The 18,680-nt window shown below is 30.5% G+C and overlaps 1 protein-coding gene across 1 annotated transcript in view; it reads right to left on the reverse strand.

Moving 5' to 3' along the window:
- LOC142329498 (bestrophin-2-like) overlaps positions 1 to 16,825 on the reverse strand; it is a 46,631-nt gene extending 29,806 nt beyond the window's left edge. Inside the window, exons 1-5 of the mRNA XM_075374172.1 lie at positions 16,755 to 16,825; positions 11,871 to 11,981; positions 8,537 to 8,581; positions 6,887 to 7,058; positions 2,536 to 2,904 (exon numbers count right to left, since the gene is read on the reverse strand). Of these exons, the coding sequence (XP_075230287.1) occupies positions 2,536 to 2,904; positions 6,887 to 7,058; positions 8,537 to 8,581; positions 11,871 to 11,981; positions 16,755 to 16,825 (768 nt within the window). The remainder of the gene's footprint in view (positions 1 to 2,535; positions 2,905 to 6,886; positions 7,059 to 8,536; positions 8,582 to 11,870; positions 11,982 to 16,754) is intronic.
- Positions 16,826 to 18,680: the final 1,855 nt, after the last annotated feature.

An 18,680-nucleotide genomic window follows, 5' to 3' on the forward strand; every position in this document is an offset into this window, starting at 1 on the left:
TTTAATAACTAAGCATTCTACAGTATCAATAGAAAATATGTATATTTTGTTGGATAGATTTAAATCTTTTATTGGAAATGAGTAGGTCAAGTTCAGTAAAATTGTATCTAGTACAGTTTTGGAGTAAAAATATTATTTAAAAAACTATATTCCATGAATCTTCATGCTTATAAATTTCCTTTTAGTGTCAATTTTTAGTATATTATTAAAATCTTCAAACTGTAATTTAAAAAGATATTAAGAAAGTTAATTTAAAATTTAATATGCATAAAAACTTTTTAGATCACATTAAGTTAACATTCCTTAATGAAATATCTTTTAGTTTGAATTAAAAAAAGAAAAAATAAACACAGTCACAATATAGTTTTTTTGTTTTTCTAGACATTTTCTAGAAGAAACAAAATAAGAAAAATATTTTCCTGATTTATCCAAAGCATTCAAAACCTACAACCAGATTACATTAAATCAAATAAAAGCATTGGAAATTTTTTTAAAATGAATTATTTTATTTATATTCAAAAAACATCAATATATTGAAATAAAGCACTAAGAATATCATTGTATAAATATGCACTCACCACCCTGGTGGTAAATTAAAAAAAAAACAGGTTTCATAAAGCAAATATAAGGCTCATAATTGTTTATATGTAACAGTAATATAATACCACAGGACATTTACTTTATTAAGATTTATTAACTGGTATATCTGCTGTTTAATAAATCTGTCACTACTAAAGGTTATCCTGAAATGAAACAATAATCTTTTGTTCAGAAAAAATGTTCAGAAGATAATTTTTGTTCAGAGTTATGTTGATTTTATGTTTTTGAATTTCACAGAAAGATTATGTAGCATCTCTTAGGGGAACCTCTTAAATATATAATTTGAACAATTTTTACTTTGTGTTTATCCATTTAATAACACATTTTTGTAAAATTTTGTGTTTGTTCATACAGTAACTAAACTGTGCTTTTCTTTTTTAACATTTGTCTTACTGCTTCTACAATCATAAAGTTAATTATATGAATCAAATAATTCATGTTAACATTTTTTTTATACCTAAATCCCTTCTATACAATTTTATCAATTCATAGAACTCAGATTTGGTAATTCCATCTCTTCCTGCATTCTAGACCACATACCATTAAAACACCTAATTTGCATACTTTTGTTCAACATTGTTTACAAAGTAGACTACAGATAAACTGCATTAGCAGGCAAGCAAGCTATCAATCTAATTTGACAGCTAGCATCAATTTTTTTCTGTGATCTTAATGGTTTATTCATTTTTACAGAATCACCTACTACCAGTACAGTTACTTTCCTTCATTGAAGTTTATCTATGGGAACAATCATTTAAGAATACATTAGTATCCATTTTTTAAGGAAAAGCAGGCAAAAGCAGGTAGATGAATTTAGAACAATTTTAAATCTGGAATCATGTGAGGTGGATGCATCAGGTGAAGTAATTGTACTGCATCAAGGAGAGTACCGTGTTTGTTGTAGGAATTACACAGAGAAGTCAATTTATATTTTGAGTGATTATAATTTTAAGTGTGTTTAAATCTGGAAATACTGGAAAGAAATATCAGTTGAAGTAATTACGTTCCAAAGAGTAGTATATTGCTCATTATTATAATTTGCGTGGTTAAAAATTGTAATAACTATTTCTTTAAACAAAATTTTAAAAGAGTTTTGCATTCAGTATACTGCTTTAGCATAGTATTTTTCAAATTTAACAACACAACAAGTAATTATTACTGTAAATTCACTCAAATACAAATGCTACACCTATCCTCACTAAGAGAAGACCCAGAACAATTCTTACTTGTACTGGAACTAAAATGTGTCATCCTGGCAATCACGACACATAACATTGTTAAACTGCCGCTTTTGATGTAGAATACTTTGCACTTAAGGAACAAGTTAAATTAAATACATTGTCCTAGGAATGGTCAACCTGAAACTGACTGTTGAACTGTAATTCATTTTATGGCCTGTTGTGATGAACCACATTATAATCTGCTGTGCTAAGTACCCATCGAAAATAATATTTTGAAATTTAATTTTGGTAGTATTTTCATATTCTGTAGATTTAGAGGGCACATTTTAAAATACCTATTTATTAAAGATATCAAAGTGACATTTTGAATTTTGTAATAAAAATGTCCAATCTTTGAATTTCTAGTTACCAACAATTCCACTGTAACCATAATCATTCTGAAAAAAAAGATTTAGATCCACATTTTGTATTTATAATGCACAAACAGACTGAAATTGCAGCATACAACAAATACTTAAGAAAACAACTGCCAATAGTTGAATCAATAAAAAAAATTAAGAATGCTTCCTGATATTCAAGGTCCTGTGAAGTGTAAATCCTGTCTGTATGCCTTGGAATTTTTAAGAATTAAAATATGGTAAAATACTTTAGATCATAGAACGCAGTTTTAATTTCAATTCCTTATGTTATTCAAAAGCTAAACCTCAATATTATGATTTAAATTTCGAGTATGAACATAAAATCTATCACAAACCTGTGTGTATACAAGTGGAACACTGATCCAATCGTAATTTAACAGTTCACCACATTTTGCTCTGAACTTACTGATTTCATCGACTAATGTTTTCATAGCAAAATCATCTTTAACTCTCCCTTCTTTCCGAGCCCTAGTTACAATACTTCCTGCCCAAACTAAAGGCATCCAGTACTTAGGATGTGAAGTTTTTAAATCCATCATCTCAAATATTTTTTTCTCCTCTTCTTTCATAAATCCTGCTTTGATCATATGGTCTAATGTTGGGAATCGTTTTTTTACTGATGGAGATATCATAGATAATGTTATTAAAAATGAGAGATTTGCATAACGCATTATAGTGCGACGTATCAACCTGCCTCTATCATCCTATAATAAAAAAACAATTATTGATGAAAAGTAATATATTCTATTCTTGTAAATGTAAAGTGTAATTTTATAATTGTACATGTATGAATTTATCTTTTAATACTATTTCAAACCAATAACAATTTTCAGCTTAAAATAATTTGGTACAGTTTTTTAACAACTCCATCATTACTTTTACTACTAATTTATTCTATTTTTAGCACATTATGAAAATAATTTACAATATACATACTTACATTTCAACTATCAGTATTTGGATGCTGACAGAAAAAAATTATTATGATCAGTGAATAATTATGGCCTTCATTGGTATTAGCATGAAGGTTTTTTAATTTATTAAATACATTAAAGAGTTGATGAATGGTTAGAGACAATGTAGAGAATTTTCTCATATAGTTAACTACATATTTTTTTTAAAAACATCCCAGATAATTAACCCTTTTTATTTAACTGACTTTTTCACACTCGGTGCAATTTCTCAGTGGCTTACACTCACACTCACTGGCAACTATTATTGTTGCTTCTCAGCTTTCCTTTTCTTATTATTATCAACAGTTTTTTTTTAATGTAGACAACAAATTTTCTATGCCTATTCATAATGTAATTTTATTTACATTATGAATAGGCATAGGAATAGGCTTTTTACTTTTATGTAAAAAGTGTAAAATAAAATAAACATTAAAACATTCAAATAAACTTCAAAAAACTATGCGCTGAAAGGTTAAAAAAACAATTCTGTCAAATTAATTCTTAAAAATTGACTTTTAAGTCAATTCCAAATTATACTGATAAGTAACCTTGTTAGCAATTATTTTTAAATAATGTCAAGATCAAATCAAGAATTTAGATTATCATCAACAAAGTATATATATTTTTAAGTATACTGCAAACAATCACAGGAATATCAAATACAAAAATAAATCTCATTCACAACTAAATCCTATGAAATGAAAATAACAACAAATTAGTCTGTTTAAAGAAAAATTTGCTTGTAATATATCTAAAACATTACGTTGTATAAAATCTGATGTGGACACTACATGACTTCCTTGTATGTCTATTAAATTACATATATTTTTATATATTTATGTTTTTTATTACATTTATTTTCTTTTTTTTTGTTATTATTGAATTATTATTTATAATAATCGGAGGTTAATAATTATTAGTAAAGCAATAAATTTAAATTAGAAAAAAGTTAAAAAAAAGAAATGAAGTTGCAAATGTGCCTTCCCCTTGTCAGATACAAATATTTCATTAATTAAAATTTGATCAGGTGTAAGTCTGGAAACAATGACAATAAGTACCACTTATATCATTGAAAAGTTCTCAATGAGGGCTTATTACTGCAGTTAAGAAAAAATCAAAAGTCCAAAGTCTAAATTTTTTGGATTTTGAGCTTTACAAGGAAATAAAAATGTTAACCATTTTTATAATAATTATCCACCCATTTTACTTGATTTTTTATTTGTTTTATTAATGTATCTCTTCTGTTAAGTGGCAGCATTTGCGTTTTTGTCGGTAATAATATGATGGCACCTTGGTATGGGATGGAATGACATCATAGCCGCATGGCACATCATTTCCGCACCTTGTGCCATAATTAATTTATTTAAAATATTCCAATCCTCAGAAATCATTTATGCAAGTTAAAGCCTTCCTTCATTGTTATCATTATTTAAAAAAAAAAAACATTTATTTTATTTGCTAAAATGAATTTACTGCAATTGGTCACATTCACAATAATGAAACAGTTATTCAATTATTGTAAAACAAAGGTGATTTACACAATCCATGCTTATGTGCTATAGGGACGAAATGAAATTATACACTCTCAAGATAAAGAGTGCTGGTTTTATTCCAGATAAGACTGTTTTGAGTCTTTTGAGACATGAAATATGCTCATCAAATCATGAATAGATTTTCGCACTGTCATGTTTTTCATGTAGTGCTGGAATGAAGAATACATTTCAGTCAAATTCTGTCAAGAAAAATTAGGAGTGAACCACAACACATGCATCAACTGGAACAGTTATATGTAGGTGTACAAAAACAATAAACTAAATAATCATTGGAGATAGGTGGACCTAATATGCATGTTGAAATTGACTAATCTTGTTTCACTAAGAGAAAATATAATAGACGAAGAGTATTCACTCAATAGGTATTTGGTGGAAACTTGATTGTAGCAATGCCAGACAGATCTGCTGAAAACTTTCTTGGCAATCATCTGACAATGCATTACACCAAGGACGACTGTTTTGAACGGGCAGCATATGGTACTCTCCAGCAGCATTAAACGAGGTGTTGGATCACAGATCACACATTGCATTTTGTTGATCCACAAACTCTAGCCCATACTCAAATGGTTGAAAGTATGTGGATGAAGGCCAAAAATCTAAACAAGAAACATTAGAGTATAAACTGTCTATAATAAATTCACTTTTGGTTGAATATATTTGGCAGCAACGATATTAAAATGAAGATTTAGTTGAAAAAATTCTTCAATGTGTAGCGTAATTTACGCCCCCCAAATAAATTATCCTTCATATTTTATATTACTGTACATATTATTATTGATTTGCATTATAGGCCTATAATATTCTTAGTTCTCATTTTGCTATTTTTTTCTTATGCATGTTTATTTTAGTATAGTGTCATTGATTATCATTATTAAATAAAGTTAAAAGTACCCATATGTAAAAAAAAAAAAACATTTGAAAAGATTACAGAAAGCAATAACATTGTAATCAATCATATACTGAATTGTTATTGCCCTGACAATAATCTGGTGCCGCCATTGCAGCCAGCAGGCCAGTCATTGCAGCATTGGTGACAATATGCAACAATGATGTCATCCCACCCTACATCAAAGCACATTTACTCAATTACACACAAAAATGCAAGTACTGCCACTTAACAGAAAATGTCCTTATTTATTTACTAAAACTATCAATACAAGGAATGATAAAATATCTGGATCGTCACTGCAACAGCAGGAACGAGAATGGTCAGTCGAATCCTTGTAGCCGATACCTCATCCCTCATGAAAATAGCCACTCCACCACTCTCTCTACCGTCCACTACACAGTCAAATCTCTCACAAAAGTATCCCTTGAGTGCGATTGGGTCATGTCGCAGAAGATGAGTTTCCTGGAAACACATTGGACCATGCACCTGCGCCAGTACTCCAAAATCTTCAATGCAGGACCGTATACCCCTAACATTCCACTGAATAATATTCATAAAATTAAAATAAAATAAAAAATATACTCAGGAAACCATATAGAATTCAGTTGTACGTGATTCTATTTTTCTTTTTCGTGTTCTTCAACTTAGATAACTCCGACGCCTTTGGGTCGGGAGGTTCCTCAACCATATCCTCTAGTATATGGGGTGACGGTGGAGGAGAATTATGAGAACGAGATGCTGCTACTGACCTCCCAGAGGGGGTGGTCATGTGGGTTACTTTCGTGGGGACCTTGTTAGTTGGCTAAAAATTTTGCACATTCTCTGCTCAACCTGTTCACACATTTTCAATGGCTACAAAAACACAATGAACACTACTCACACATTTTATTTTCATGGCTGCTAATCAGCAACTGGCTGCAATGCCAGCATTGGTTAGCTGACTTTTTCATAGTTTATCATTTATAAAGAGAAACTGGGGGATAAAATGTACATATTTTGATTAGGAAACAAAGTTCAGTTGATGTAGTCAGGTTAATCACCATTTATTGGTTTATTTAAGTAGTCAAACTTTATTGTATTTGTAAACGTTTCTATTTTGTAACAATCTCTTTCAGGGATTATGAAAATAATATATAAATCAAAATGCAATTTTTGTGGTCAAATCATAATCCATTTCAGTCTGTGGATGATTTATACAACAAACACAAATTCATACTATTAACATAATAATTAATGTAATAGGACATTTACAGAACTAAATGCACTTTCTAAAAACTTTTTATCCTTTTACCTGACTTACGACGAAACAGCTGACAAACATTGCTAGAGAATCTGGCCAAGGAATACTTAAATACTGATTCCACCATCTTGTTACAACAATTGCCACATAAAACCCAAGAACAAATGATACAGGTATCAAATCACTATATGTATGGCAATGAAGTGCTAACTTTTCAAATATACTGAAAAATAGAATATTTTTAATAGAATAATTACTTAATAACCATGGATGAGTCATAAATATAATATTAGTTTTCTACATTATTTTTACTTTCACTTAATGGGAAATGAATACATAAATTAAATAAATTTGGCCATGATGTTAAATCAAAAATATGTAATGGCAATTACAACCTTCACTATAATTATAATGGTAGCTCAAGAGCATGTTGTGAATCATACATGATCAATGTCCAGCAAAAACTACTTTAAATTTATGAAAATTTGTACATCTTAGTGTTAAGTGCACACTAAGAAAGGATTTTTTTTTAAATTCCCAGCTTTAAAGGTTAAAATGGAGTAATAATTAAACTTACTATTTTAACTTCTCAGTAACAAATCAAGATATCAGTTTGATTTTTGGTGTGGGTAATCTTCATGTGGTCTTTCTTCATGCGATGAAGAAAGGTAAAAAAATTTTGAACAAGGATTGCAAATTCTCCGCATTTCAAACTATACTAAACGAGCTAGTCACTAGATTTGAGCATGCACATACTCAAGATAAATATCTAAAAACCATTTTCGGGTTTTTTGGATTATTTTATGGAGCAAAAAAAGATAATAATTTTTTACAATTTTGCCATTTTATATTACAGCTATTGGAATCATTCTTTATGAGATTTGGTAACATTGTGATGTAATTTATTTTTGTAATTCTGATTATGTATTTGGCAAGCGAAGCCGCGAAGTAAAACCTAAAAACCAATTAGAGGATGCTATACTGACCGAACTGTTGGTTAAGAAATTACAATAGACTGAACGTTTTTAATAATTCAACGGGCTTTAATATTTATTTATCATTATTATTCTCACAAGCATGAATTTAACAAACACAGAGAGGTCTAGGACAGAACCCACTGGCTAGACTAATGTTTCTCGGCTATTCAATCATCCCCTAACCGCGACAGTAACAGAAGTAACCATACAGTACGGGCGAAGTTAGTAATGTAAACAATCATTTAATTACTTTACAAATTCTATGTTTACAGTAACACATTAAGAGAGCTAGATGATGATGTTTTCCCGAATAGCTTGCTAACGAATTTCTATTGAAATAAATACGAATACATTACAAACATTGTCAATACTGCTAAATTACTTAGGTCCCAATCTGTTTTCTTTTATATATAATTGTTCGGCAAAAAACAATATAAAATTTAACCAAGAATTAATTCACAACAAATTTATATTATTAACAGATTAAAATTAATCAACATTAATTCTGGCTTTATTATATTAATGCTACCTAAACAAACTATAAAAAAAAATTGTATAACCTCTTTACACAAAAGTAAATAATACGTATACATTACGCATTACGTATACGTACACATTAATAATTACAATCAGTATATTAATATTTAAATCTTCACTAAAGGGTATCTACATAATTTGTATCATAATTTAAGGAAATAACAACTGTGAAATATGCACTACACACTTGTAATGGAAAGAATTGTGAACGAGTGGTTCCTTTGATTCGATTCTTTAAACTGAACGAACGAATCGAGAATCGGGTACCGGGAGAAACAGATTCTGTTTACGATTCTCAACAATGAATTGGATAGATGATATGAAACCAAATCTTTTTTGTCCTCAATCATTTGACTGGTTTGATGCAGCTCTCCAAGATTCCCTACCTAGTGCTAGTTGTTTCATTTCGGTATACCCCCTACATCCTACATCCCTTTCTTTTTCCTGTTTAGCCTCCGGTAACTACCGTTTAGATAATTCTTCAGAGGATGAATGAGGATGATGATATGTATGAGTGTAAATGAAGTGTAGTCTTGTACATTCTAATTCGACCATTCCTGAGATGTGTGGTTAATTGAAACCCAACCGCCAAAGAACACCGGTATCCACGATCTAGTATTCAAATCCGTGTAAAAATAACTGGCTTGAACGCTGGAATTCTCAACTTCCAAATCAACTGATTTGGGAAGACGCGTTCACCACTAGACCAACCCGGTGGGTTACATCCTACATCCCTAACAATTTATTTTACATTTTCCAAACGTTGCCTGCCTGCACATTTTTTTCCTTTTACCTGTCCCTCTAATATTAAAGGGACTATTTCAGGATGCCTTAATATGTGGCCTATAAGTCTGTCTCTTCTTTTAACTATATTTTTCCAAATGCTTATTTCTTCATCTATTTGCCGCAGCACCTCTTCATTTATCATTTTATCCACCCATCTGATTTTTAATATTCTCCTACAGCACCACATTTCAAAAGCTTCTATTCTTTTCTTCTCAGATACTCCGATCGTCCAAGTTTCACTTCCATATAAAGCGACACTCCAAAGAAATACTTTCAAAAATATTTTCCTGACATTTAAATTAATTTTTGATGTAAACAAATTATTTCTGACTGAAAGCTCGTTTCGCCTGTGCTATTCGGCATTTTATATCGCTCTTGCTTCGTCCATCTTTAGTAATTCTACTTCCCAAATAACAAAATTCTTCTACCTCCATAATCTTTTCTCCTTCTACTTTCACATTCAGTGCTCCATCTTTATTATTTCTACTCATTTCATTACTTTCGTTTTATTCTTGTTTATTTTCATGCGGTAGTTCTTGCGTAGGACTTCATCCATGCCATTCATTGTTTCTTCTAAATCTTTTTTACTCTCAGCTAGAATTAATATATCATCAGCAAATCGTAGCATCTTTATCTTTTCACCTTGTTCTGTTACTCCGAATCTAAATTGTTCTTTAACATTATTAACTGCTAGTTCTATGTAAATATTAAAAAGCAACAGGGATAGGGAACATCCTCGTCGGAGTCCCTTTCTTATTACAGCTTCTTTCTTATGTTCTTCAATTATTACTGTTGCTGTTTGGTTCCTGTAAATCTTAGCAATCTTTCTTCTATCTCTGTATTTGAACTGTAATTTTTTTAAAATGCTGAACATTTTATTCCAGTCTAAATTATCTACATTATAAATGCCAAGTATGTCGGTTTGTTTTTCTTTAATCTTCCTTCTACTATTAATATGAGGCCTAAAAATGTCCCTATACTTTTCCTGAAATTAAATTGGTCTTCTTCTAACACTTCTTCCACTGTCCTCTCAATTCTTCTGTACAGAATTCTAGTTAAGATTTTTTATGCATGGCTAGTTAAGCTAATTGTTCTGTATTCTTCACATTTATCTGCTCCTGCTTTCTTATCATGACTATAACACTCTTTTTGAAGTCTGACAGAACATCCCCTTTTACATAAATATTACACACCAGTTTGTATAATCTGTCAATTGTTTTCTCACCAGCACTGTACAGTAATTCTACAGGTATTCTGTCTATTCCAGGAGACTTTCTGCCATTCAAATCTTTTAATGCTCTCTTAAATTCAAATCTCAGAATTGTTTCTCCCATTTCATCCTCTTCGACTTCACTTTCTTCCTCTATAATAATCATTTTCTAATTCATATTCTCCGTATAACTCTCCAATACATTCCACCCACCTATCGACTTTGCCTTTCGCATTATATATTGGTGTACCATCTTTGTTTAACACATTATTGGATTTTAATTTATGTACCCAAAAATTTTTCTTAACTTTCCTGTATGCTCCATCTATTTTACCGATGTTCATTTCTCTTTTCACCTGAACACTTTTCTTTCTTCTTTCACTAGTTTGCACTTCCTGTTTATAGTATTTCTTAATTGTCAATAATTATATTTCCTACGTTCATCCATCAGCTGCAATATATCGTCTGAAATCCAAGGTTTTCTACCAGTTCTCTTTGTTCCACCTAAGTTCGCTTCTGCTGATTTAAGAATTTCCATTTTAACATTCTTCTTCTACATTTTCTACCTTATCTTTTTTACTCATACCTCTTACGATATCCTCCTCAAAAATCTTCCTTACCACCCCTTCAACAAGCTTCTCTAAATTCCACAGATTCATCTGATACCTTTTCTTCAAGTTTTTAAACCCCAATCTACATTTCATTTACACTAAATTATGGTCACTATCAATGTCGACTGTTTAAGCCCTCCTGACCTACGCCCTTAACAACTACTGAAAGAGCTGCTGCCCTCTTTCAGGAATCATTCCTTAGTCTGGCTCTCAACAGATACCTCTCCGATATGGTTGCACCTTCAGTCCAGCTATTTTGTATCACTGAGCACTTAAGCTCCCTCACCAATGGCAAGGTCTCATGATTCATAGAGGGAGTAATCTTAACTTTCTCAGTTACGATTCGATTCGATTAACAGTAGTCTTTCTTAAGGAATCAAATAAGATTTGAAAAGAGAAGAATCGATGACATTTAGTAGGTATGCATCAGCTGAGTCGAACAGGAGTATGAAGAAGAACCGCTAAACATGGGTGAAGAAGAGAAAGAGAGCATGCGCATTAGAGTTTGCACCACTGTTAGTGGGGACAAGGAAAAGAATCGTTGAATCAGACAGATTCTTTTTTAAGATTCCTTTCAGAGAATCGAATCGATTCCTGAAAAATAATTGTTTATCCTACCACTATTAAACTCAGCATATAAACTTATAAAACACATAATACGGTGGATTAAGCAATTCGTGTTCTAATTGTTTTACAAATTATGTTGCAATGCACCCAAAACATAATTTATAATACAAAATTATATAAAATTTAAATATCTGTTTTAAAGTTAGAAATAGATTGTTATAATTTTAAAATAAGAATTTTACTTTTATAAATTAATTAATAATTATCACATAAGAAATGCAAATAAACTATCACAATCAGAACCATCATAAAATAAATTGGAGTGTTTTTATATTATTTTTACTTACATTCTTTGTTCTTCATCAAGTATAAATCTGTACACAAAACTGAGTGCCATGTATAAGGTAAGATATAATATTATATTTGGCCATAATAATTTATATATACTACCTTTCCATCTGTAATAATAAGAAAATAAATAACATGCATCTTCATATACTTCATATAAAGTAGAAAATAAAATTTTGAATAGAAAAAAAAATTCAATTTTATATTTTGAAGATGCTCTGCTTAACTGGAATGGAAAAGTTCAACTTCATAAATAAAATTTATCTTTAATTATAAAATAAAATTTTTGTCTTTTTTTGAACAGATTTTCCAACTACTAATCTGTGTATTCTTTATTTTGTAATCAAAACATTAAAATCATTATTAAAACCCATCCAGATTTTTATAGAAATGAAATTTTTTTAAAAAAGAAAAATCAAACCTGCCCCTTCATATTAGTGCGTTCTAAGCATAATGAAATACTTCAAGATTTTCACTTTTTATTGCCTCTTCTTCTTTCTCAAATATTCTTTGTAGTTTCTGCTGCTTCAAGCTCAACAATCAGTTTCTGAAATACTTTGTTTTACTCCACATCTAACAGTTGTTTAATTTCTTCATTACATTTACTATATATGATGCTTGAATTAAATATCAAGGTAGTATAATATGAGGCATTTTGAAATATTTAAGGCATCCTGCACTCCATATTGTAATGTATTTTTTGCATCATTAAAACTTTCTTTGTAACCCAAGACCCAAACTACATTGTTAAAAAAAAACTAACATTTTGAGTTTTTCCTTGTAAGTGTTTTTAAATTTTCATCTGATAATACTTGGAAAATAGGCTTCTTAGCCACTGTGATAGTTGCTAAGATGAAATGTTGTTACTGATGTAATTTTTTGTTGGCTACTGCTTTCCAGTAAATGTACCAAGAATTCTCTACCTTAAGATACATCATGAGATGGGGTTTGACTTAGCTGTAATAACTTTATAATTGATTACTATACTATAACATCTATTACTCTATTCTTACCTCCAATCAGTGAATGATCTTCAAGAACTTGGCTTATCAGAGTCTTTTTATACTTGCACTTGTATAAATTTGAATGAACATCTAGAGTTGTAACTCTGGACCTAGTCCCACCACAGATGACCCCTTGACAGTCAACCATGAAAGGTATTTTAAGGAATACTCTACTGAAGCTTGGCTGAACCAAGCAACACCAGAATTCACAGAACGCAGCACTTAAATACAGTGGGCTGCCACTAAGAAGATAACATGTGATTGGAAGCATTCGAATGCCCTAATATCGCACACATGAACAAAAGTAATACAAAATCGAAAATCAAATTGAAGCATATCACCTATACATCTACATAATGTAAACTCATTCATGCAGACTGGAAAACTAAAAATAATAATTGACCTAATGGACCAATATAAAATTCTCATCAAGGGACTGCAGGTAATAAACACTGACCAGGATGTCATGGAATTTCAAGGATATAGGCTCTACAAAGATATACATGGGAAGAAAGTGATGTAAAGTGTCCCATAGAGGCTTTTTTGTCATCCTCATAATAATAAATTTTGTACAAGAATTCAAGTCACAATCCCCAAGAATCTCAACACTCACTGTAAAAACATCTAATAAAATCTGCAACATAATAAACATCCACTCCCCCACGAATAATAAAAATAAATCTCCAATAGACCAAAGAAACAGAAAAGTTTTGGGTCCTACTCCACCAAATCATAAATAGCATCCCCAAAAATCACATTAAACAACCATTTGGAGACTTCATGCTCAACTAGGCAGAAAAAGAAGATACTACAACATCACTGGAAAATGGCCAGTTCAAAAGAAAACAAATGAAAATGGACATAGACTCATCAATTTCTGTAGAGACCACAACCTAATCTCAAAATCCATATATTTCAAGAGAAATATATGGATATAAGAGAAATATATATATCCTCAAAAGCTCAAAACCTGTATACATTCCTACTACTACTACTAAAGGAGAATGACAACTAGATCAGGTCTTCATGGACAAACACCACCACAAAGAGATCTACAATGTAAAAGTCTTCCAAGGAGTAAATATAGGCTCAGATCACTACATAATCAAAACTAAAATTAAATTCACTCCCCAAAGGAAGTAACAAAATCAAGCCCCTAAAACTAAAACATAATGGACCCTACCCAACTAATCAAGAATGAAAATTACCAAAAAGCAACTAAAAAAATAAGTCATGGATAGACTGGGTGACCTAGTCAACAATCTTAAACAAATCTCAGAATAATTGGCCCCCAATAAAACTCTGTAAAAAGCATCAATGGTGGAACAGCAAATACAATGAAACAGAAGAGAAGAGACATCAAGCATGGCTATTATACCAATCCCAAAAATCAAAAACATCCTACCAAAATTCTGTAAAACAAAGAAAAGAATGTATCTGAACTCTAAGAAAAATAAAAAAACAACACCATAAAGACACACTGAAATCAATATTAGAAAGATTCAACAAAACACAGTTGAGAGACTACCACAAAACCAAAAATGTGAACCCCCAACCCTATTAATGAAGAATGAAAACCATAATCTGGTCCATAACAATCAAGACAATGTGGAAATCCTAACAAAATATTTCAGCAAACTCTATCAAAGTGCAGAACCATCAAAAACACAACTTCAATTTCAACACCAGCACCCCAATAACAACACCATCAGAAAACATCAACCCTCCCACAATAAAGGAAGTCTACCAAGCACCGGGTGATATAAAGAATTACAAAGCAGTGGGAGAAGATGAGACCTTCGTAGAGATCTTGAATCATGCAGGAAGGCCAGAAAAAATTGCCCTTCATCAACAGCTTGTCAACATCTGGATAAAAAAAAAAAAACTACCAGAACACTGGACGACAGCCCTCATTCACCTGCTACACAAAAAAAGCAGACAAAACAAACTCTAACTACAGGGGAATCTCACTTCTAGACACAACATACCAAATTCTTTTGAGAATCATCCTCAACAGGATCGGTTTACAAACTCAAAAAAGGACTAAAGAATACCAGGGAGGTTTCAGACCCTGGAGGGGCTGTCCAGACCAGATCATGAGTCTCAAGCTAATGGATTGCAACAGAAAAAGAAGCAGACATGGTGGTAACATATGTAAACTTCAAGAAAGCATACCATTGCACCCACAAAGAATCCCTACTAAAAATTCTAAGATATCTCAGATTACATCTCAGTAAACACGATGAAACTGACCCTCACAAACACTAAGTCAAGGTGAAATTCAGAGGAAAACTCTCAAAAACATTTGAGATCAAAACAGAACTGCGCCAAGGTGATGGACTCTGACTACTGCTATTCAACTGCGCTTTGTAAATGGTAATCAGGGAATGGCAAAAAAAATGGCCTCTCAAAAGTAAAAATAGGTCAGCAATCAAAACAAACAGTCTTGGTTTTGCCAACGACTTGGCATTGTTACCAAACAACATCAAAAAAGCTAAAATACCAATATTAGAACTTCAAAACATTGCAAATAAAATCATATCATTCAAAAAGACAGAAATTATGCCCCAAACCAACACAATTAAAAGAAGTAAACATAAACAGCAATAAAACCAAAATAGTAACCCAATTTAAATACCTCAGAGAAATAACAATAAACAACCTAAAAAAACCTCAATCCAAACAAAACAAACAAACAAACTGCTAAAGCACAAAAATTAACCTGGTACAGGTTTAATAAAAATTAGTAAAAAATTTCTATCCATAAACTCAAAAATAAGACACTATAACATAGTTACAAAACTGGAAACCACATATGCAGCAAAACACTCTTTCACTGAATGAACGATCAAAGACAGACAGACTCCAAAAAATTGGAAGAACCTGCATCAACAAAATGTACCAGAAAGACAGGCAGTGATGGATCGTGTGCAACAAAGTCATGTACAAAGAGTTAGAACCCACCACTGATACCACGCATAAGAGGAGACTAGGATGATTTTTTGGACACATGAGGATGCAAGATTTGAGACTTCTGATACGGCTAGTATAATACAAAGTCAACTCGAAAAACACCAGTCAGAGAAATAAGAAAGGATCTGAAGGAAACTGGCCCTACACCAGAAGACAATATAAAATTTAACAAAATAATCAAGGACTAAAACACTTGTTTCACACTCACAAGAAAGAAACTCACAACATAAACATTTTCAACAAAACAGAAAGGGCACGGAGATTGGAATGTATGAAAAAGTACTGGGAGGATTGCAAAGCCTAAACAGTCCCTTTGAAGAGACTTGGATAATGGACTACTAAAGTGACTTGGATAGTGGACTACTAAAGTCCTATGTAGTCATAAAAAATGTAAAAAAAAAATCAGATTGACAATTACATGTAATTTGGCATTACAAAAAACTCCCTGAAAGATAAGATTTAATAAAGGAGTAAGCTGAGGATGTTGTCCTAAAACTTTCCCATTCACTTATCCAACTGACGTTACTCTAACCTAAAAACAGGAACTCACAAGTAACTATAAAAACAACTATTTTGTGTTTTATAATGTGAATATAAGTTTGTAGGATTTATGCAGAATAATTATGGAGAAAATGCTGTTAAATACACATTTACTGCTGTGCACAAACCTGATGGATTTCTGTTTTAACATCATTTCATTTTATTCAAAATAATTTATATTTATGCCTTATTCTATTAAATTATTATCATTCATTTAAACTCCATTAACATTTAATAGATGATGAATAGAGTTAAATTTAATAGATTGCTGAAATATTACTTGTTCTGTTACTTCATTACAGTAATGATAATTTTAAATATTTTAAGAGTAAAATTAATGAATTTGCTGTTCACTCATATACATACCTGAATAAAAGTTTCCAAAAGCATCCAAAATTTTTACATGTAGCTACTTGGGCAGTATAAGTGATTGTCATTTTAAACGTGGCTAAAACCCCTTAAAACATTTAAAGAAAAAAAAAACAAAAAATGTAGTGGAAAAATTGATAAAAGATGAATATGTGAATTTTAATATAATTAATTAAATAAAAAATTTATTTGCCATTTTAAAAATTTAATTGCTTAAGTTTAAAGCTGAAAATTTATTGTTTTTTTTTTTTTTTTTAAGATGTTTGTTGTAATTTTAGAGCCTTCTTGCACACTCTTTATAATTATTATAAAACAATAGTAAAATAATAATACCTCATAGTTTTCATTAAGGTGAAGTTTTTATTTAATATGTGTGGCTTTTAATTCTTTTTTTTTTTTAAAAAAAAGGGCATTGATTGCTTAATTTTGAGAAAATCTTGTTAAATAATGATATACAATTTTAATATGTTACTATTATTGTGAATTGTAGCAATATAAACTTATCCGTAACTTTTAATTCTATTGGGAATGAGCAGCCAAATTTCCTGCATTAATTTAGAGCATTTCAATTACATAATATATGATAAAATTAAATAGAATTTAGTAATAGAATTTATTATAATTTATTTGTTTAATTAGTTTTTTATATGTATTAAAAATTCGAAAAAAATATTTTTTATCATTTTAGGCTCAAGCTGGTGAAAGTTTCAGTTGGGGAGAGCCAAGAAACAAATTTGACAAAGAAATGAGTTACTTGGGTATGAATCTTCACAAAGTATTTTCAGAAATTGGCATGTCTACATTTTTAATTTATTCATTTTCTATAAATACACACACTCAAAAATGTCATCTAACCTTATACAAACAATTGACTTTCTAGTCTACAAAGTCGACTTTAACATGGAAGTTTTTAAAAATATTTTCTCTTTTTTCAATTTTTTCTTATTAATTTTTTTTTTTTTTTAGATAAAAAGTTTAATTATAAAACAAGATTGTATGGGACACAATTTTAAATATTTAAAATTAAGATATTATTTTATATATATATATATATATAACAACAACCAAACACAGTAACAGAACCTAAAAAACTAATACCAAAAGTGAACTTTCGTGGGATCCCACATCATGTCATTAAAAAAAATACAACAAACAAACAAAAAAAATAAATAAAAATCTAGAAAAACATGAACCCCAATAACCACAACACTTGAACAATATAACTCAATGCCAACTGGTTATTTGGCATAGCGGTCAGTATGTTGATGAATTTTTTGAATTTTCACAAGGTTATATACATAAAATTAATAATAATATGGAAATATCCACTTACTCACAATTTGTTTTTATAATATTTAACATTAGTGCTTTTGCAGTGCACACTACCTCCTCACAAGTAAGAATTAAAATAATTTACATTGTTGTCTCTCTCTTTATAGTAACTAATATAGTATTGTTTTATAATAATTGATGAATAAAACATTAGAGAAAACATACTAACATGTTGTTATATACCAGACATTATAAATATATTAGTCAAGGTTTGCAAGCGAAGCGTGTGTAGGTTTATGTCAACTGAAGCAATAACGGATTCGAAAATGTTATCTGAGAGAGGTGTGTGTGCTGATTGTTTATTAAAAAACCCAGAAAAGGTAGGTCCAGAAATGACTAGAAATAGACGAGTCCTCTTTTTCAAAAAGAAAGTACAATAGAGGCACAATTCTTCCAAATTAGTGGGTATTTGGACGTATTTGCGTAGAAATTGTAAATATAATCTAACCAAACTTAACAAACGCTCGCTTCGCTCGCTAACATTGGCAAATTAACAGTAATGTTTTGATTATTTAAATAATAAATTCACCAATTATTGTTTATAATCGATTCTTTTAATATGTAAAATATGTTAATATGGAGAATGTTTAA

This window comes from Lycorma delicatula, chromosome 8 (assembly GCF_047948215.1).
Source record: "Lycorma delicatula isolate Av1 chromosome 8, ASM4794821v1, whole genome shotgun sequence".
Classification (NCBI taxonomy): domain Eukaryota; kingdom Metazoa; phylum Arthropoda; class Insecta; order Hemiptera; family Fulgoridae; genus Lycorma; species Lycorma delicatula.